Source organism: Alligator mississippiensis, chromosome 4 (assembly GCF_030867095.1).
Source record: "Alligator mississippiensis isolate rAllMis1 chromosome 4, rAllMis1, whole genome shotgun sequence".
Taxonomy (NCBI): Eukaryota; Metazoa; Chordata; order Crocodylia; family Alligatoridae; genus Alligator; species Alligator mississippiensis.
Genome location: NC_081827.1, coordinates 99,592,241 through 99,614,143, shown reverse-complemented (window position 1 = coordinate 99,614,143; position 21,903 = coordinate 99,592,241). Strand labels below are relative to the sequence as shown.

Genomic DNA, 21,903 nt, shown 5'->3' with positions numbered 1-21,903 from the left:
TCCAGATTCCTCCCCAGCTTCATCCCTGCCCCCATCCCAGTTCACAACAGTCTGTCCCAGACTCACAGATTTAGTGCACAGTTGGCACCCTCTGGGCTTTTCCGACACTGTTGCTATTATTGGTGCTCCATTAGGGCCCAATTCTGCTTTACTGAAGCCAGTGGCAAAGCGCCCACTGACTTCCACAGGAGCAGACACAGCCTCTTACTGGCTTGTGACGATAGGTTTGTTCATCCCATGGCTACTAAAACCACAGCCTCCCAGTATTTTGCATGGGTAAGCTTATGTGAGAGCTCAGCACCCCCTGCTGTGAAAACACATGTGCAGGTAAAGACCTGCACTGAATGGGCCTGCCATTTCACTGGGCAGAGATTAGGGGGTGTGCTCACTGCATTTCAATCCTGTCCTAGGCATAACCAACTCAGAGGCCAATTGAAATATAATAGATTTGATGCTAAGCATTAAAAAAAAAATTGTTCTCATTTTGCAGAAATCTTTGCAGCTTCTGATTTCCTTGGGAAATATTTTGGGTCACAATTTCCCTCAAAGCATGTTGTTTAGCAGGTTTTTGGTAAATTGAAAAAAATGTTGATGACCTATAGGAGGGAGTGATTTGGATATTGTGTCCTAGCAGATCCCTAGACCAATCTTCTTTGGGTAACGCTGTGATGAGGCTGTGTGTAGTCTGCTCTGAATATCCCAGTTACCACACCTCAGACAAAACTCTTTGTGAGGCACTGAGTATGTTTATAGCGCGAATGGGTGTGATGTGAATCTGTGGTGTGTATGTCTGTGGTGGATATATGTGTGCTTTGAGTGTGTAGCATGTATCTTTGTCATGTTGTTTCTGTATTTGAGAAGGGACTGTGTGCTCTGTCAATAGGAGCATTTCACCAGGACACTGGTGCACTGTACTTGCAAAGCATTCCTGGTGTGGACATAGCTACATGGGCACAGCAGTGCTGGCACACTAAAACCACAAGCAAGGCAAGCTATTCCAGTAGAAACACAGCTTTGCCAGTATACCTCCAACCACAGTAGGGGCTCCCGCTAGCACAGGGAGCATGCCTTTCTCATTCCTGGCCAAAACAGCTGAGGTCCTTTACATGCCACCAGAAAGTGAGGCTTCCAGAAAAACAACTAATTATGAGGGCTGCCAACATTGTGTGACCAGGACAAGGTCCAAACACTCTTGGTTTTCAGAGATTCATAGTCACCCTGCCCAAAGGTTTTGTGAACTGGTCCAAGGGTTTCCTCATAAGGAAAAGGATGACAGTTTCCTTGGCCCCATCACAGGCCAGACCATGGGAGCTCTGTCTATTTATCAGGCCATGAAGTTCCTGTGAACTCATTTTTATGGGCTTTAGAATCCCAGAGCTAGGGCTGTCTTGCAGCAGTGAGACATGGGGGTTCAGAGCTCATGTCCCTGTGACCTCTGTAGGAAGAGTGCTCCATAGGACATCTCTAGCCCTTGGGATTGCCAAGAAAAACTGAAAATGTGACCAGAGTGCAGCAACAAGGCTCCAAAGGGAGAAAAGAAATAAAACAAACCCCAAATGATTTTTTTTTCTTTCTAAATCTCATAATTTGAACCTCATCTCTCTATTTCTTCAGGCCTGAGTCATCATTTTGAAGTGCTAGGGGTCGGCAATGCTGGTGTAGCGAGTTGTGTGTTGCTGTTTGCCCCAGTGTAGCCCTCTGCACACATCTGCCTCTCTGTCTTTCCATTTGCACTGCATTGTGCATTTGCATTGCATTTTATAGGTATACCTGTATAGGAGCATAGTGACATTTTCCTAACTGTATATTTGTACATGCTCCTGTGCCTCTATCCTAGCTCTGTATATGTATACAGGTATAGCCTGGTACAAATGTGCAAACCAACCTGGTGGCATCTCCATACCTGTGCATTCAGATTACAGAGCTTTGTTCACATCTAGGGGTATGTGCCTAGCACCACATTTGCATGTGCAGCTCCTTGCATACTTCCTTATTTCTGTGTATGCAGAATCTTCAGGGTGCCCACATGTCTACACACGAAGTCACAGAGCAAAGCCTGTGTCTGCACAGTCAATACCTTTTCTCCGGTGTACACTGCTAAACGGCCTCTCTTCCCTGTGCCCACATCCCCTATCTGAATACATCCTGGATTTCTGTGTCCTCACACAAGAGTCCTTCCTTCTCGGTCCATTTGTTGTTTCCAGTACAGTGCCCCAGTGACAGGCACCAGCATCTGAAAACTGTAATAAAAACCAGGTCAATACTGGCCTTCATTTATGCCCTCAAGGGATAAAAAAATTAAATGAAGACTTCATTAATTAGCAGCTGGGAGGGGACGATGGGAGAGAGGGGGGAGGTAGGGGCAGAGACATATATATGGATCAACAACTGAGACTGCATGTCAAGCCAGCGATGAGAAAAACCATGGGGCACAGTGGTCTGTGTGCTGCTACACACATGTACTAATGTGTCTTTCCAATCAGACATATGGACGCCTCAGTACCAACATAGTTAGGGGGAGATGAAGAACCCCTTACACCTTTCTTCCTCCTCCTCTTGCTCTGGTGCAGCTCTCACCAACACTCTTCTTACCTGCTTTCCCTTTCTTCTCCCCTCCTCTGCTCCCAACTTCTCTCCCTTCCTCTTCCTTATTCCCTCACCCCTTGTTCCCTCTCTTCTCATTCACTTCCTCCTTCTCCTACTCCTGCTTTGCATCTCCTATTCTTATTCCCTCCTTTACTTTCCATTCTTCCTTCCCTTCTCTCTGACCTTCATCTCTTGTAGTACTCACAAAATAATGCCATGAGACATGTGGATTTCGCTTCTGTTTCGTTGCAGGTGCTTCAGGAGACGGAGTAAGACATCATTCCCTCATGTAGGAGGGGCTGTGGTCCCATGCAGTTCAGTTGTTCAGAACCAAAAGCAGCTTTTTGAGCAATCTGATTTTTTTTTTTATCTACAGTTGTGGAGGATCATCCCCACCACCTCTGTTTCCTGGAGGAAAAGAACCTCCATGCTCCCCTTTTGGTTACACCTCACCCTAACTGGCAGCAAATGCACTCGCTTATTACAACTCTGGCTCAAGCTTTCTCTCTCTCCCCAAATTTTATTCACACACTTTTGGGCATGTATTTGCAGCTGTTAATAAAAACTATAACTAGATAATTGCAGTAACACCCCCCCCCACCCCCACCCATATTAAGAATATCTGTTAGGTACTTGATATTTAGAGTCCTTGGTCAGGCAAAACTCTCAGTGACTTCCATGAGAATTTTACCAGAGCAGAGACTAAGCTGAACTGAAGTATAATGACTCCAAGACTCAACAGTGAGAAGTGGAACATACATGCTTAGGGGCTAGGAAACTTTAGTGATTGTTTAGACCCTCATAATTATGAAGGGGAGCATTTTCCTGGCTTAAATAAATAAATAATTTCTGCACCAGCATAAATAAATCACTGGGTGGTAGGAGTGAAATGACTTCCAAGGCAAAACCGCCTTTAAGCCTTGCCTTCACAACAAATAAAAAGTGCATGCTTAACCTGCTAGTCAGTTTAGTTAACCTGAGTTAGTGAGTTAACTCAGGCTAACTAATTTGAGGTCAAATACCAGTAAAACAAGGCAGCTTGTAGTTTCTACATGAGGTAGGTGATCAAATTAAGAATTAATTTATTAAAATGATTGACTTCCTTGCCTTTGCTAGGAGTTTACATCAAGTTAGTTAACCCACGTACAGACACCGGTGCTAACTCCGGATTGCACCTTCCCATAGTAGTGTAGTCAAGGCCTCAAGACAGTTTGCTTGCTCACTCTTCTAATCTTATTCCTGCTCAAGTCACTGCCAAAACTCCTGTTGTCCTTCAGAGGAGCAGGACTGGCCTCCAGATGGGGACAGCTGACACTTCGTTTACAACATTTCCTAAAGCAAACAGCATGGAGCAATTCTTTATGGTTGGCTGTATCTCCACCCCACCCCTTTCAAATGCAACTTGTCTTCTTGCACTGCAAACTCTTTGGGGCAGGGGCTATCTTTGTATGGGTCTTCTCAGAGGATAATATAATATAGTCCTGAACCTGACTGGAAAGTCTGAGCAGTTCAGAAATATAAATGCCAGAGGATAGCAATAATAACCAGTCACCACACACCACGGCAGCCCTGGGGTCTCTCTCTTGTTTGCAGACCTCCCCCTGGGATATTATACTTTATTAAAAATAAATAGTTACAAATTCAATTTTACAGCTGATGATGGAGGGAGGATGGAGGTGGTGGAAGGAATTTGTAGCAGAACAGCTGCCCTGGCAGGCTGGTTGTCTGTCCTTTGGGGGCTGCCCCCAGTCCTGCACACACCCAGGGCTCTGTCTTTTCTATAGATGCCTCTGGAAAGAGGCAGGAATAGCTTTAAAAAAAGGACCACAGAATGGGTACGTGGACTCAGCCTGCCTCTGGGGGTGACGGATGCCAAGAACCAGAGAAAGAGAGAGTGAGAGAGAGTAACAGGGTTCTTGTCTCCTGGTCTGGCATTTTAAATGGAAGAATACGGATTTTGGTTCTTGATTTGTTTTATGTACAAAAAAAGTCATGTGCAACAAGCAATAAACATGCAAATAAACCCCACCCCAGATCCTTTCTGCCCTCCCTCAGTGAGCCTCAAACTCTTCTGTCCATGACAATTTGGTTGGCATTTATAACCTACATTCCCTCTGGCAACAATCTTGGCCCTTTTGGTGCCTATTAGCATTCCCCATGCTCACAGATGAATGGAAAGTCTGTCACTCCCTCAGCTGCAGAGACAAATGTTTTAAGTCCAAGTCTGTCTTCTCCTGTTTCCAGCCCTGCACACAGGTAGGGTTTATGGAGGGCATACCCTCAACGATAGCTCTCTAGGTAAAGGTTTGCAACACACACTGCTCTCCCACCTTCTTGCACAAAGCCTGTCCCAGGGTGGGTGGTACCCACTGGAGTGGTGAGCACATCAGAGCAGCTCTGTACCTGTATATGCTCAAGGGCTGAGAGGCAGTCAAAGGAGGCTTTCTGGGGACTTTTCCAACTAAGCACTGATGCAGAAGAGAGAAGGAGATGGTGGGTGAGAGATGTGGGATGGAAAGGCAGAAGGAGTTAGATGGCCGACTCTCTGCGGTATGAGATGGCGTCTAAGGGAATGGTAGCCTGTAGCCGTTCCAGATCCAAATGGCTACCAAATTCCATTATCTGGATGACTCCTCCATCCTCTTTGGTGCTTCCTCCTAACCCTGCCCCCACTTCCACCTCATCATCATCCTCGTCTTCCTCTTGGCTGACAAGGGCCAACTCATTCTCATAGCAGAAGGCACTAGGAGGTGGGGGAGAAGGTAAGATGGTGATCTTGCTCTCCTGCAGCTCCCGGGCTGAGCAGCAAGGGGTACCGGCTACCTCATAGGTCTTGTGGAAGCGTGAATAGTCCACCTTATAGTGGTTTTTCTCCTCAAAAACCACAGGCTCAAAACGATGGCCCCAGAGGATCTCACTGGCCAGGTAGGAGCTGCGAGCCTGGGTAGTCATGGCTGTGGCCTCCACCATCCCCTCCAGGATGACAACAATCTCAAAGTCCTCTGACTCCAGCTCTTCCTTCCCAATTCCATAGAGTGGGCTCTCCTCATCAATCTCATGGACGATGATAATGGGGGACACCAAGAATATGCGGTCAAGGCCTACATCATAACCCACGTTGAGGTCCCGCTGGTCCAGTGGTAGGTACTCACCTTCCTCTGTCATGTAGGGCTTGATCAGCTGGGCTCGGACATGGGCCTCTACAATGTGGCTCCTCCGCAAGTTTCCCACTCGCCACATGAGGCACAGTTTGCCATCGCGCACAGAGATAACAGCATGGTGACTGAAAAGGAGGGTCTGGGCTCGTTTCTTGGGCCGTGCCATCTTGGCCATGATGGTGCCAATCATGAAAGAGTCGATGACACATCCCACAATGGATTGGATCACTACTGCCATGATGGCCAGTGGGCACTCCTCAGTCACACAGCGAAAGCCGTACCCAATGGTGGTCTGTGTCTCCACTGAGAAAAGGAAGGCTCCTAAGAAGCCATTGACATGCATGATGCACGGCTTTAGACTGGTGGGACCACCTCCCACGCTAGGGGCATCCAGGTCCCCATGGAAGAAAGCAATGCACCAGAAGAGGAAGCCAAAGAATAGCCAGGAAACCAAGAAGGTCGCTGAGAAAATCATAAGCATGTAGCGCCAGCGTGTGTCTACACATGTGGTGAAGATGTCGGCCATGTAGCGCTGGGACTTGTTGCTCAAGTTGGCAAAATAGACGTTGCATTGGCCATTCTTCTTCACAAAGCGATTGCGGCGTTTCCGTCGGGGGGCATGGCCCTGTCCATTCCTGCTGTGTCCGTTCATGCTGCTCAGGGCAGAGACCTTGTGTCCATCTTCTTCAGTGGAGACAATGCTGTACCTGTAAGAGAAAACAAACGAATTCAGTGAAAAGGAAAAGAGACCTGGGCACTTAGAGGGTCAGTGGCTGCTTCAGGAGGAAGCTCGCACCTCTTGAGGCTTTACGGGCACTGACTCAGCACTGCTGTGAAGAAGCTGGAGTTGTGGCTTACTGAGCTCTTGCCAAGTGGCGCACTGAGGTAGCACACGCTGCCAGCATCCTGGGTCTGGAACTATCAGGATGCTGCTATGTGGGAGCTCAGCATATGGTAGAGCTGGCAGGGCACCACTGTTAGGAAGTTAGCAATGCTGGGTTCCTCAGTTGCTGCTACCATGACACTGCCCTGGGTCCCTGCTGCAACACTTGAAGAGATTTGCTCCAAGAAACCTCATCCTCCCTCAAAGTCAAGACAGGGCACAGACATGAGGAACCTTACAGCACTGAACTTGCAGCCAGTCTTAGCTCTCAGGGAGACACCCAAAGCCCTGAGTCCTGATTTACACTGTGAAGCAGCAGACTGAGATAGCTGGGAAGGCTAAAAGCCAGTGCCTAGGATCTTGCAGCATTTTGGCCTTGAATTACATAAAGCTGGAAGTTTCTATTTTCTGTTCTATTCTCCTTACTGATCTCATTGTGCATCTGTGACAATGTTTATACACTTCCTGAGTTCAGGACAATTCCGTTGCCACAGCAACAAGAGTGGCTCCCAGCATCCTGTATCCAGAGCCAAAGGTGTAATTTAGAGATCAACAGCCAAAATGCTGGCAGATTCCCTGCAAGAAACTCCCTCTCTCCAAGAGCTGCTTGCCCAGCCCTCGTACTCTCCTCCTCCTCAGAACATTCCAACTTCTTGCCTTCCCCCTGCCAGGAAGAAAGCTGCTCCTAAGAGGTCACACAAGGCTCTGTATGAAGTCACAGTTATTCCCTGATGACTTAATTACAGCAGACACTCTGACCAGTGACATAATTAAGATGACACACTTTCTGCAGGAAGAGAGTCCTGGAGGGGGATTCTCCTCACCTAATTTCCAACCCATTTTGTTCAAGGACCCTCTTTGCAGGGCAGTGACCTGTGCCCCCACAAGCCACAAGCCAAGGTTGGGACACTGCCTGAAGTTCTCCCACACAGACCTCTTGACCCTGTTTTCAATTGCTCTTGACCCTCTCCATGGGTTGAACATGGGGGTTCCTTCAGAGCTTCCTCACAATCATCTCCAAAATCCTTCATCCTCCTCATTCTACTTGGAAAAGGGAATTTGAGGAACAGGTAAGGTTGGGATTTTATCTCCTGATGTTATGGGGTCTTGCAGTGCTTCAGAAATCTATTAGTTATCTCCCCTCCTGCTGGGACCACTGACTCAGCACTGCACCTTCCTTTCATCTGCTTCCTCCTCCCTCCCAGCTGCTGACCCTGCTGAGAACTGGCAGTTCCTCACATACAGGTGGTACATGCCTGATACATTGGGTGGCAGCAGCAGAACTCAGAGTCTTGGATCCTAAACTCAGAATAGAAAAGTGGAGCAGGAATGTCCTGCCAGCTGGTGACACTGCAAGGCAGGGTTTTTGAGGGTCATGGAGACACACAAAGCAGAGTTAGGTAGAAGGGGATGGGCCAGAATCCCAGTGGCAATGACAGCCCTTAATAAGGGGTCACTCACCTGTTAACTCGGACGCTGCCCATGGCTTTTTTTATCATCGGGGTACCTCAGCTCACTGGGGGTAGTGGGAGTTGTACACGTGTGGCGTCTCACACAGAGGAGCTCACACGGGAACAGGTGGCTCTGGGGTTCACCCCTGCTGGGCTCTGGCACCCCCCATACCTGAGACAGCTTCTGGGCATGCACACTAGAAGCAAACAGAAGAAAGAAACACAAAGGAAAATCCTGTCAGTGCAACAACCAAGGGGACAGGTCCCAGGCCAGGAGAAGGGAGTATGGAAATCCCAGCTCTTTGTGGCCACTGCAGAAGGGGACCTCACCGTCTTGGTGTGTTGCCAAGCACTGGCCCAGATACACACTAGGTATGAAGGGAACAAGGGTACACATACAGTAGAGCAGTTCTCAACCTCCACTATCCTTGCAACTGTACCCCAGACTCCCACTATATTTAGCTATAGAGGAAGGGGCAGGTGGGGTCAGAAAGCCCAGTGGGAGGACCCACCATTTAGTACATTTGTAAGGCACCTAGCATTAGGCACGAAAATAACATAAAAGCTTACATTGAGACTAGAGATCAGCCAGTCTAAATACATCACAAACAAGGGCTAAAGGAGCTTGGGCAGACACAGTATCCTTCAGGAAAACCACCCAGCCAACCCAAGGAAAGAACACTCTCCAGTGACCACAGAACTCCTAAATCCTGCCCCCTGATCCTGCCGCACAACAGGGAAGAAAAGTGGTGAATACATACAAAAAAAGAAAAGTGACAAAAAGGAAGGGCCCAGAAAGAACCAGGGAGAAGCCTGCTAGAATAAACAGACCTTGCAACATGCCGCCAGATCTGCCAAGGAGGGATTCTGCCGGACAACCTGCAGAAGAGGTTTCAATGGACTGAGAAAGTTATGCCCCTGACCTGGTCTTGAGTGAACCGGAGGACCAAGAAACTGTAGGATCAAGAGCCGACTTGCCCTGGCTGACCGGAGCAGCTGAGAAAGGACATGCAGGAAGGGGTGATGACTCATAGATTATGAAGGGCTTTGTATACCAATACTAATCCTAAACTGTATTCTTTGGATTACAGGCAGCCAATGCAAATTGCCGAGTGCAGGCACAATGAACTGATTCCCTCATTCCCAGCCTAAGGAGCAAGTGAACAACTGTTGCAGCCTCCAGGTTAAATACAAGAAAACCCCAGTTAAGAGCACCTTAAAGTGCTCTTAGAGTTGGATGTGCCAATGGCACAGAGGAGGCCATGGGAGATGATGTGTCAAGGTCGACATCTGAGAGAAATAGTTGCATTCTCTCAGATAAGCTGGGGTAACAGCCAGATGTGTTCCTCATTGCAAAATGACGCTCCAGGCTGCCAAGGTTGAGTCCATGTTCTCGCTAAATTATGGTGGTCATGTTACCAGATTAGCACACACAGAAAAACAACAAGCGGGGTCTTCAAAATGCCACCTCCTACTGACAAACCTCACCTGTCTCTTGCCTCTACTTCCTGCCTAACACATGCTCTAAAACATAGCATGCAAATATTTGTGAATTACATTTGTGATTCAGTGATATTTGTGATTGTGAAACATACCATGCAGATATTTGTGAATTATAGAGAAAATGTGTCTGCTTTTCGTCATTGTAAAATGGCAGTTATGTTAAGCACAAGAGGTTGCTCATAAAGCTGGGCTATTCGGAACAAGGAATGCGGCTAAATGTCCTGCTTATAAGAAGGAGGAGGTAGCATAATAGAGTCATAGCAAATGAGCGTTGAAAAGGACCTGAGGAGATCATCTAGTTCAACCCCCTGCTCAGAGCAGGACTAGCCCCAACTATATCATCCCAGCCAAGGCTTTGTCTAGCCAGGTCTTAAAAACCTTCAAAGATAAGATTTCACAACCTCTCTGGGTAACCTATTCCAGTGCTTTACCAGTTGCTTTTGTGAGGTTCATTTAACCCTGAAGGTTAGTGTACATGAAAGATAAGTAAGGCAATATTAATCTTATGGAAATGGATTGTTCCTGGAATAAGGAACCATTACATTGTTTCCAGAAATTACTTAAAAAGCAAACATAGTTAGAAGATGATTGGATAAGGTTTATCCCACAAATACAGGCGGATCCAGGATTTTTTAATGGTAAAGACAAGATATTGCCTATAATTCCTCTTAGTTCCCTTGAGAACAACCACACCCAATCTCATTGGAGACAGCAGTTTCTCCACCCTCCCCTGGTGGCCAAATTGCTACTGAAAAAGATCTAAAAAAGTAGGCAAGGCCTTACAGGTAAAAATGTAATTATGCAGCTGCTTATGTTGCAGCAGACCTATGGCTGGTAACCTAAGACCAAGGAAACAAAAGAGAAAGGCTAAGGGATGCACAGGAATGATTTCCCCTCTTGTCCCTTGATGTGGTCTCTCCGGAACAGGCTGACGCATATGGGCATGAGGGAAGCTTGGACTTATGTCTTATGTTGCACCTGTTATTTGGCAAGTCAGAAAGCATGAGAGATTCAAAGTTAAGGCTAGTGCAGCTAGTAGCCCCCTTCTTAAGAGAGCAGAGCTGCTGCCAGAGCCCGATCACAACACTTTCCCTTTCTACAAGGGGGCAAAAACAGGAAGGAAGCCATTCACAATAGCGGCAGAAAGAAAGGGACAGGACAGTGCCTCAGCTCACATCTGGGTTTTTAACAGTTTTATAATTAAACATTTTCACAAAGCTGATTGAAGAGGCCCCTCTCTTCCCTGGCTCCATGCGTGGAGAGAGGAACCTTTTGCATCTAAGGGGCCAGACTGTGGTTAACTAAGTTGGAGGGAAGAAGCAGGAGGTCATGAATAACCTTGTACTAAAGCACCCAGGATTCTTGTTCCTTACATCTTTTGAGCCATCAAGGAGGGGACACAGAAAACAAGTGAGATGTGAAGAGCACTGTGTCTCAACCATGACCTGCACTGGCCAGCCCTACCCAGTAAGGAGTATAGACAGATCCTGTTAAAAAAATAACACAGCCCTTTCTGGTTTCTTCCCAGCTCTTATAAATGAAATCTGTCAAGTCAACACCTGGAGGGACTCCTGATGGTACACAGCTTCTGTGCAAAGCCTTCCCAGTGGAAACTGTGTCTGGTAGCCCAAAGCCAAAAAGCACTCAGACACAGGCTGTCTGGGGAGGACATGGCAAACTTACTGGTTGTCCATGTCTCTAGGACTGCACCTTTGAAGCAGAGCACCAGAGGCTAATACTGCATTAGTACACAAAATTCATATTTAATGACAATAAAAGGACTTCTTTGAAGGGGTAATGGTTGTGTATTGGAAAACAAGCAACGTTTCAGCAAATGAAAGCAAGTTTTAAGTGCTGATTCAAGGATGGGAGCAGTTGCTTCAGTCTATCTAGTCATTGTTGGGGAGCCACCTGACTGCTGTTTCATAGATCATCTTCCTTGTTCACTTCTGAAATTTTGTCAATGGATTTAAGGAGATCAGCAACAAGATGCAGCAGTTCTGCTCCAGAGACCAGCTGCTTGATTGATAGGTTGGCACCGACAATAATCCTGCGGAGATTCTGCAGGGCAACTTTTATGTTTTGTTTCACAGCCCCCAGGTCAGCAGACTGGTCCGCTCTCAGGTTTTCATTCTCCACCTTGCAAAACTCCAGCTCACTTTGGAGAAAGGACATTTCCTGCCTCAGCTTTCCAGCGTTACTTTCTGCCCTCAAAGCCCGTTGCGTCATCAACTGAAGGTTATGTTCTGCCTGATGTAGTATGGATTCCAATCCCCGAGCCTCTTTATCTTCCTTGATTGCAGTAGCTCTCAGTCTCCTCTCCAGGCTTTTCACCATATGTGTCTGACTTTCTGAGAAATTCTGGATACTTTTGATCTTTCTTCTGAGCATGGAATTTTCCTCTTGGAGTTCTTGGTAGCTCAGCTGCAGAGACGGATATTCCCTGTCTCCTATGGATTCTTCATGAAGAGCACAGTTTTCAGGTGCCTTTTCATGAGCTGTGTATGCAATACAAGGGTCACTGGCATGGGCCCATGGAACAAATACCTCATTTCCTGATGTTCTGGATGTGTTTTGATGCAAAGAATCATATGGGCTACACGCTGCCCCACTGGTAACCCTGGGCATATGGCCTTTTTCACGCCCAGGGCAATAGTAGCTCCTGCCCCAGCTCTCCTCCTCCTCATCTGCTAAGTGGTCAGCCACCACTGGGTCTTTGTAAAATGGTTCTTGAAGGTCCAAGGACTCCTCTTCAAAGTCTAGGCAGTGTCTGGCCAGTCTCCTCATGTACATTCCACTTTTCCCTTCCTCATCTTTTGCTACATAGCAATTCTTGGCTTTTTCAAACCCCTTTAAGGAAAATGGAGTGGGTTCATCTGTATCTTCCATGTGATCATCACTCAAGCTACTGTGGCTCTTGCCCTGGCCTGGAGGAGGTGTGGGGTGATGGATGTAACTGGATAAGGATTCTTCGCCATCCTCCTCATCCAGGTCTGGGGACTGTGGACAATCTCTCTCCGTCGTCTCTGAGGTGAGAAGTGGTCGTGGCATTTTTGAGGTGCTGCTGGCACTGGCAGAAATATTGGTTCCCAAATTAGCTCCAGCATAGGTCACATCCTGTCTGTGACAAGCTTGCTGACCCTGCCCACTGTTGCACCAGTCTCTGAAATAACCTGTTTGGCCTCAGCACTCTTCAGTGTGTGATGGTGGTTTACAGAAAAATCTGTACTTTAATCACCTGCATGTATGTATGCATGTCTGCATCCTTAAAAATGGAGGCAGAAATTACCTGGGTCTATGATGTCATTGGATGACTACATTTCATGCTGTGACTTCATAGCTAGAGAAGAGAGAAATGGCCAGAATAACATTTTTCACCCAATGAGCCTGAAGCATCCAAACAACTTGTGTCAAACTGGAAAGGGATCTTGGAGTCATTATTGACTCCAAGATGAACATGAGCCTCCAATGCCAGACCGCAGCCAGCAAAGCCCGCCATACCTTGTCATGCATCCAAAGGTGCATCTCAAGCCAGTCCAGAGGGGTGATACTCCCCCCCTATGCAACTTTGGTCAGGCTGCAGTTGGAGTACTGCATCCAGTACTGGGCGCTTCAAAAGGGATATGGCCAGCCTGGAGAGGGTTCAGTGAAGGGTCACCCACTTGGTGAGAGGGCAGCAGGACAGGCCCTACAAGGAGAGACTGAAGGACCTGAACCTGTTCAGCCTCAGCAAGAGGAGGCTGAGGGGGGACCTGGTGGCTGCCTACAAACTCATCAGGGGAGATCAACAGCAAATAGGTAGAGCCCTTTTCTCCCCAGCACCACCTGGGGTGACGAGGAACAATGGTAATAAACTGATGGAGAATAGGTTTAGGTTAGAGATTAGAAGGCAATATTTTACAGTTAGGGTGGCCAAAATCTGGAACCAACTTCCCAGGGAAGTGGTCCTCGCCCCTACCTTGGGCAAATTCAAGAGGAGGTTGGATGATCACCTGTCTGGGGTCTTGTGGCAGGGGGTCAGGCTAGATGATCTGTTCAGGTCCCTCCTGACCCTAGCTGCTATGAAACTATGAAACTATGAAACCTACAACAGGTCAAGTCCCCTCTGGTTTCCCAAGCTCACCCCTGGGCTTCAATGTCAGTTTCAGCACTAATGTTAAAGTTCGTTAATAGTCTTGATATGCAAATGTATGCATATGAAGCACACTGAAGAATTCCGCTTGATTGACTAACTAGGCTTATTAAAAGCTTAACCAGGCTGGTCTCGGGGCTGCATGCTTCACAGAAGGAGAGTTCATGACCCAGGAGCAGTCATGGGAGAAGGAGACTTGGAGTAAAGAGAGATGGGCCAACAGATGTCACAGCACAGAGACCAAGGCAAGGCAGGATTTAAAGTAGAAGACTCCAGGCAGAGGGGTCATGACCAGTGAACAGTTGGCAAAACCAAGGGTGGCCAGGCCAGAAGGATTTCATGGCAGGAAGATAAAGGGCTCAGAGTCTGGGTTTAGGGGTAGTAGCACTTAAACTGCTGAGTTTGGCATGTTCATGGAATAAAGGGAGAGGAACATGGCACGAGAAGATTAGGGGCAAGGAGAGAATTTGATTTTGGTTTTAATTAAACATGTGCCCTATCGAAATATGGTGATTTTAAACCTTCAGTTATAGGAAAGGTAACCTCAAGGAAATTGCAAATGACTCATCAGAAACTTCACAGGCAATGGGGCGTCAGAGTTTTGCTCTCAGGATTACCAGAATGTCATCGGAAACCCTCTCTGTGCATTCCCTGTTACCTGTCTCCATGGTTGAAACACTGGATTTGCCCAAAGATGGAATTCACTATCCTATTGGGATAAAGAGGAAGCAGAGGGAAATCGTGGGTCCTTTACTGAAATCATGGGTCCCTTACTGAATGGAGGAGGCAATCTAGTGATGGATGATGCAGAAAAGGCTGATGTACTCAATGCCATTTTTACCTCGGTCTCCAAAGGCAAGGTCGGCTCCCAGACTGCTGCACCTGGCAGCACAGTTTGGGGAGAAAGTGAGCAGCCAACAGTGGTGAAAGAACAGGTTAGGGACTTGATGTTTATAAATCCATGGGGCTAGATGGGATGTACCCAAGGGTGCAGAGGGAATTAGCCAATGTGATTACAGAGCCACTGGCCATTGTCTTTGAAAACTTGTGGTGATCAGGAGAGGTCCTGGATGATTGGAAAAGGGGAAATATAGTGCCCATCTTTAAGAAAGGGAAGAAGGAGGATCCAAGGAACTGCAGACCAGTCAGCCTCACCTCATTCCCTGGAAAAATCATGAAGCAGGTCCTCAAGGAATCCATAAGCACCTGGAGGACAAAAAGGAGATTATGAATAGTCATGCCTGACCAACCTGATTGCCTTCTATGATGAGATGATTGGCTCTGTGGATGCAGGGAGAGCAGTGGATGTGATATACCTTGACCTTAGCAAAGCTTTTGATACCATCTCCCACAACATTCTTGCAAGCAAGCTAAGGAGGGATGCACTGGATGAATGGACTGTAAGGTGGATAGAAAACTGACTGGATCATTGGGCTCAAAGCGTAGTAATCAATGGCTCAATCTCTAGTTGGCAGCCAGTATCAAGTGGAGTGCCCCAGGGGGTTGGTCCTGGGGCTTGTTTTGTTCAATAGCTTCATCAATGACCTGGAAGATGGGATAGAGTACACCCTCAGCAACTTTGCAGATGACACCAAGCTGGGGAAAGTACTAGATACACTGGAGGGTAGAGCTAGGATTCAGAGAGACTTTGACAAGTTGGAGGAGTGGACCAAAATAATTCTAATGAGGTTCAATAAGGATAAATGCAAAGTCCTGCACTAAAGACGGAACAATCCCATGCACCACTACAGGCTGGGGACCAACTGGCTAAGCAGCAACTCTGCAGAAAAGCACCTGGGGGTTATAGTGGACAATAAGCTGAATATGAGCCAACAGTGTGCTGTTGATGCCAAGAAGGTTAACGGCATACTGGGCTGCATTGGTAGGAGCATTGCCAGGAGATTGAGGAAAGTGATTATTCCCCTCTATTCAGCACTAGTGAGGCCACATCTGGAGTATTGTGTCTAGTTTTGGGCCCCCCACTACAAAAAGGATGTGGACAAATTGGAGAGAGTCCAACAGATGGCAACAAAAATGGTGAGGGGGCTGTGGGATATGACTTATAAGGAAACACTGAGGGAACTGGGCTTGTTTAGTCTAGAGAAAAGAAAACCGAGGGGGGACTTAATAGCAGCCTTCAACTACCTGAAGGAGGGTTTGAAAGAGGATGGAGCTAGACTGTTCTCAGTGGTGGCAGATGTCAGAACAAGGAGCAACAGTCAAGTTGCAGCAAGGGAAGTTTAGGTTAGATATTAGGAAAAACTTTCTCACTAGGAGGGTAGTAAAGCACTGGAACAGGTTACCCAGAGAGGCTGTGGAATCTCCATCTTTGATGGTTTTTAAGACCCAGCTCAACAAAGCCTTGGCTGCAATGATCTAGTTGGGTCTGGTCCTGATTTGAGCAGGGGGTTGGACAATATAGCCTCCTGAGGCCCCTTCCAACCCTAATTTCCTATGATTCTATAACTGATCTAAATACAGTTGTGGTGATGCTTCCTCTAAGGGAGAAGAGAAAGGGGCTCAGACTCCACAGGAGAACCAAGGAAAGACCAAGGTGAAAGGCTCTGGAACAGCCTCCCCAACTGCCAGGGCCAAGCCCAGAGCAGTGGTGCGGCAGAGTCTGATTCAGTGCCCTCCTGATTGGCAAAGGGAAGCATTAGTAATGCTCAGAGCCAGAAAACCTAGAGTTACACCAATCAGGAGACAAACTAAAATAAACCTATATGCCATTTTCACCCTGACAGGCTTCCACAAATCTCTCTTACAGTCTGAAAGAGATGGGAACATGCAGGGAGAACAGCTAAGGGGTGGGGTCAGTCATCACACTGTGTCCAATTTGCTCGTAAACGAATGTGGCTTCAAAGTATGTCATACCCCAAGCCCTATTGCGACCACTGCAGAGATCTCTCATAGACTGATTTCCACTGCAAAACCCCACCTGAGCCAAGCCACTTCCATCGTAATTCCCTAGGCCTTAGCAGGTGTATTATTTATTTGTATTCCAGTTGTATTTATGGGTTTCAAAGGAATTCAGGGCTGCATTGTACTGGACACTGAACAAACATGTATTGAAAGTCCCTGGCAGTTCAGAGGGAGAAGGCAAAAAAAAGGTAAAAGGGGAAACAATAGCACAGAGAAATAAAGTGACTTGCCCAGTGTTATCCAACCGGTCCGTGCCACAGCCGTGAACAGGACCCAGGTCTCCTGACTCCTAGGTCTGTGCCTTTTCCATCGAACCAAACTTCCTCTACATGTATGAAATCTCCCAACACACTCTTGTACTTCCTTCTTCACCATCACCAAAGTGTGGGTATGAGCAACCTATTGTGGACAATCACACCCAGCACAGGTGCAAGTAAACTGGAAAGGAAAGGTCGGAACAGTTCCATAGGGAAATCATACTGTGTGTTTCATTACTAGTGCTTTATCAATAGGCAGAAGCACTGAACAACACAGTTATCCCTGGTTTGGAGGCTTAGTAGCCAGCTGACAGTGTATCTATCGCACAACAGTGAAGAAGAAGAGATGTTGGTTGAGGACACAGAAATAAACTCCTCGCTCATATGAAAAGTGGCAAGGATTTTTACTGCTCCTGCACAGGGGACAGGACCTCCTTTTCAAGGTCCCATGTAAAACTCCCCCGCACAGTATATTTACCACAGAAGGCTGCCAGCAGGGGTTCAGAGCAGTGGCTGTGAAAGAATTGAGGTGACTCATACCTGATGCTCATGAGTGAGATGGAGGCCCACGCTCTCCTAGGCCCACATACATCTCTGCTAATGGAAGCTCATACCAAGCCTCTGAGGTTGACCACAGTCCAAAACCCTATGTTGGACATCACTTTTTTAGCAAATTCTTGTTGAACTGTGTATGGACCCCCAGCCCCTAAAAGCAAGAGCCTCGACCACATGAGCTGCTGAAATAAGCCCAACTACAGCTAACCCACTGACCTTTTTGGGGGGTAGGGACATGCAGTGGGGGGGGGGGGGGGCACATCAATAAAAACCTTATGCAGTGTGGGGCGGGGGCGGGTATCTCACTCTCCTATTACTAAAGCCATCCTTTCCATCCATAATTTCCTTCATAATCTGAATCCATAGATTCATAGATTCATAGATGTTAGGGTCGGAAGGGACCTCAATAGATCATCGAGTCCAACCTCCTGCATATGCAGGAAAGAGTGCTGGGTCTAGATGACCCCAGCTAGATACTTATCTAACCTCCTCTTGAAGACCCCCAGGGTAGGGGAGAGCACCACCTCCCTTGGGAGCCCGTTCCAGACCTTGGCCACTCGAACTGTGAAGAAGTTCTTCCTAATGTCCTGTCTAATCCCTTCATCCCCTCCAACCCCACAACTCATTTTCTCCCTCCTGGACCTTATGTTTGGTAGTACCAATAACACTATAATGAATGAATCCGTGGCTCACCAAGGCCCTCCTGGTTGTTATAACACCACCTCTTAGCTGCATCTGGGTGAGCAAACTTCATACCCATAATTCACCACCATCATCCCTTAGTGCTTCCCTCACCAGAGGGCAATAACACTACAGCAATAGTAGTAGCATTAATGTACACAGTTAAATCCAATCCCATCTGTGCCCCATACAACACTGTCCTTCTACCTCTCCTGCTGCAGTGGGAGCTGTACTGGTGGTGAACTCTGGGGATGATGTTCACTCACATAGAAAAGCCTGGGGGCTATTGGACCATCCCGGAAATGGTGGGGCTGGAACTTCAGAACTACATATAAAACTCAAAGCCATCCTCCCTCTAATGCCCCAGGCTCCTGGTATGTGCCCATGCATGTATAGACTACAGCAGGCTGTAATGGTGGTAACTGATTTGTATTACAGTGACATCCAGAGGCTCCAAACAGGATGAGGGCTCCCCTGTGCCAGGTGCTGTACAAACACATATGAAGACACAGCCTTGGTGCCAAAGAGCTTGCAGCCTAAGAAGGAAAGTGACATATGGAAGGTGAGGGGAAGAAGCTGTAATCAACTATATACCATTTTTATATACACACTTATGCCTTTTCCTTCAATAAGTATAAATAGATCAAGTGAGTGCCAGCAATCCCCATCTGCCCCACAAGACTGAGTCACTGACCGATTTCTTCAGGCATTCCATTCTGTAGCACCCAGATAAGGTTTTTATTGATGTGCCTTTGCCTGGTTTATATTTTGGGACAGGTTGAAGTTGGGGGGGGACTTTTTTTTCTTTGAAGCCCTGGAGCTGGGGCTGGGTAAGATGAACACAAAACAAAATGATTTGAAGTTAAACCATTTCAGTGTGTGTGACTCAGAGCTATTCATAGCTCCCTGAAGCCAGCTGCAGCAACAGAACCAGAAGGATTCTGCCCGTATTATTATTCCAATTACCATCTGAATTAAAAGTTTGAACAGTGATCAGCCCACATACTGAAGGGAGGGGGAAGGAGAGAGAGAGGGAGCAAGAGAGAGTAAAAGAGAGAAAGAAAACAGATTAAAATGGGATGTACACAAAGGTCCCCTGGATGACAAAGTCAGAGGGGAAGATGCACGATGATGCAGGCATCTCAGCCACCTCTGGCTTCTGCTGGCTCCCACGCCTCCCCTCCCCAACACACGCAGCCCCTGTCAACTGATGTGTCTTTTGCATGGTTCACGTAAAGATCACTGCAAGGGAACTGTATGCATCCCCCAGAACTCCCTTCATCTCTGCTCTGAGAGGAGAGGGACTATGCAGGAGAGCATAGGGGCTGAGGGAGGGCCTGAGACAGGTATTAAAGCTGGTATTAGCATTTTTAAGTTCTTCAGAAATGGAAAGAGAGAGAGAAAAGGGAAAGAGAAAAAGGAGTACAGCTGGGAAGGGCAGAGATTGACAATGTTTGGATGACAGAGATAGGGAAAAGACATGATTTCTGTTCTCTTATTCAGAGCCAGAAGCAGTTTCCAGAGGGGTCACTGGGAGATTTTCCACTGGCATTGCTAGACAGTGGACCAGGTCCCCAGTGCACAGTGTTCATGTCATTAACGAGTTCCACCTAGGAGCATCCTGAAGATGGCAACAAGGGACAAACTGCCCAAGGACATCACCCAGGCCATCAGTCAGGTCCAGAAGATGGGCAGGAAAAATCATGATAGCTTTAAAAATACCTTTAGGATCCTCCGTATTTGCTGACTGGTTTCTGAGCTCTTAGGAGGCACTCAAATCACTATGTCAAGCTTTTTGCCACAACCATGGTCACTAGAAACCTGAGTCTGTCACCTGATCACTTGACTCCAGGAGCTGGGACTTAATTGCAAGACTCATAATAAAAACTGCTACCCTACCCTCCCAACCTGGCTCAGACAGAGACAACTAACTGCTGCTCAGTGGTACCATCAGATCCACAGAAGTCCCTGCAAGCAAGAGAAGGTTTTGGCCCAATGTATGGTACCTTGGTTTGATTACTGCTTCACCCATAAAACAGAATTCAGGTTTTGGTGGTGGAAAATGTGACTGAGACCTTTTAAGAAGGTGGTGTGGCCTAAAACAATTCCTTTATTTCATTCTTCCCCACCCTCTATCCTTAAAGCAGATTAAAAATGGAATGTCATGCTGTTCAAGAGAACTATAACACACACCAACTCTGCTCCACACATAAAGGAGCACAGAAGAGACTGGTCACCTGTATCACAGTAAAGCCCAGAGGCACTGGTTTCTTGGTGCCAGGTGCTCTGCAGACATGTACCAGAGACTATAAATGGAATAGAAGACTCAATTGTAATAGGGACATCAGGCTGATAAAGAATATGAAGAAGTAGAACCACCTCAGAAGTAAATCAGAAGAAATCCATCAGCTTCAATTAAGCTCTGCCTGTTTACATCAAGTGAAGGACTTGACTCTATCCTTAATATATCCAGAAGCTTTCAGCAGGCTGGTCTCTGCTTGACTCTAGAAATTCCTATTTCTGTAGACCTAGCCTCTTGAAACTTAACTCATTCATTGTGGCCCACTACATTGAAATTCCCATGGTGACCTTTCCATAAAAACCTGTTACCAGGTGACCCTTTATTTGCATCTTCAGAGTGGTTATGTCAAGTACAAGGCTCCAGTTTGAAGTAACAAAGGTCATCTAAGGTAATCATGTCTAGTCAATGTAATTTTGGAGGGTATGCAAGTGCCTACTGTCTTTTCTGTTGAGTTGTGCAGCTGTGTGTTTAAGCACACTTGCAGTTATATGTAGCTGTACAGATGCATTTGGGCTCTGTCGGGGCTCAGGAGATTGCCATTTCACTGTGCCCCTCACCTGCTGGCTGACCTTCAGCCAATCACTTTATTCCCCTGTTTCTCCACCACTCTTTTTCCATCCTGTCAGCACAATCTGAAAACCCTTTGGGGTAGGGGTTGTCTCTCCCTTAGTGTGAACTGCACCAGGACCTGCCACAACAGAGCCCTGGTAACAGATCATTCAAAATTATAAATAATATTTTTGGGTTATTAACTAACTATTGCACTTTTAGACCTCCGCTGCAGTCTGAGAGAGGAGGCTTTCTCTCCAGGCTGTCTGCTATTATACTAGGGTGTATTAGATATCAGCCTAGTATGACAGAAACTACTGGCAAAAAGGAGCGTAAGGAAAGCAGGCTCCCCCAATGCATGGCCACCTGCACTTCCATTTAGAAACAGGTACTAGTATCATTGTGGAACTTGTGAGATGAATATAACCTCTCCCGCACACTGTAGTGCTTGCAACTGGGAAACAGGAAAGTTACTTCAGTCAATTTTCAGCATGCATGAAACAAAAAATCAGAAGCAGTGTCACTAGGAGGCTGCAAAACCACACATTTCTGAAGAAAGGATCCATGATTAGAAACCACTGGACCCCTAGTGACCACAGGTTGCTTAGTTTAGTTAAGCAAATACAACCCAATAGTGTCACAACACAGAAGAGCTGCAGTTTGCTGAAGACAAAACACATCAGTCATACCCTTTAATGTAACATAAAGCATGTGCCCTAGCTGAGGGGATGTGGCAGCTATCATTGTGTCCTTCTCCCCTTACTGATCCACCCTGGACATGCAGCTGCCTGTGAGGTTGAATGCAGCAGACACACAGGTTGAGTGCAACCAGCCCTACAGAGCAAAGGCATCATTAAGATCTCTGTGACAGTGAGTCCAGGCACGCTCAGGCACAGCATCATTAATACTGTAAGTGCTCCACTG

General features: G+C 47.0%; 2 protein-coding genes across 2 annotated transcripts; both read right to left on the bottom strand.

Moving 5' to 3' along the window:
* Window positions 1-4,174: 4,174 nt before the first annotated feature.
* Window positions 4,175-6,449, bottom strand: KCNJ4 (potassium inwardly rectifying channel subfamily J member 4). The gene has a single exon (XM_014606823.3). The coding sequence runs from the start codon at window positions 6,394-6,396 to the stop codon at window positions 5,116-5,118; it is 1,281 nt and encodes a 426-aa protein (XP_014462309.2). The 5' UTR covers window positions 6,397-6,449; the 3' UTR covers window positions 4,175-5,115.
* A 5,039-nt stretch (window positions 6,450-11,488) lies between these two features.
* On the bottom strand, window positions 11,489-12,632 carry LOC102574011 (endosome-associated-trafficking regulator 1). The gene has a single exon (XM_014606365.2). The coding sequence runs from the start codon at window positions 12,630-12,632 to the stop codon at window positions 11,505-11,507; it is 1,128 nt and encodes a 375-aa protein (XP_014461851.1). The 3' UTR covers window positions 11,489-11,504.
* Between the last annotated feature and the right edge of the window lie 9,271 nt (window positions 12,633-21,903).

What these genes read in the sequence shown, in the direction of transcription:
- KCNJ4 (XM_014606823.3), bottom strand. Translation starts at nt 6,396, where the DNA reads ATGAACGGACACAGCAGGAATGGACAGGGCCATGCCCCCCGACGGAAA.
- LOC102574011 (XM_014606365.2), bottom strand. Translation starts at nt 12,632, where the DNA reads ATGCCACGACCACTTCTCACCTCAGAGACGACGGAGAGAGATTGTCCA.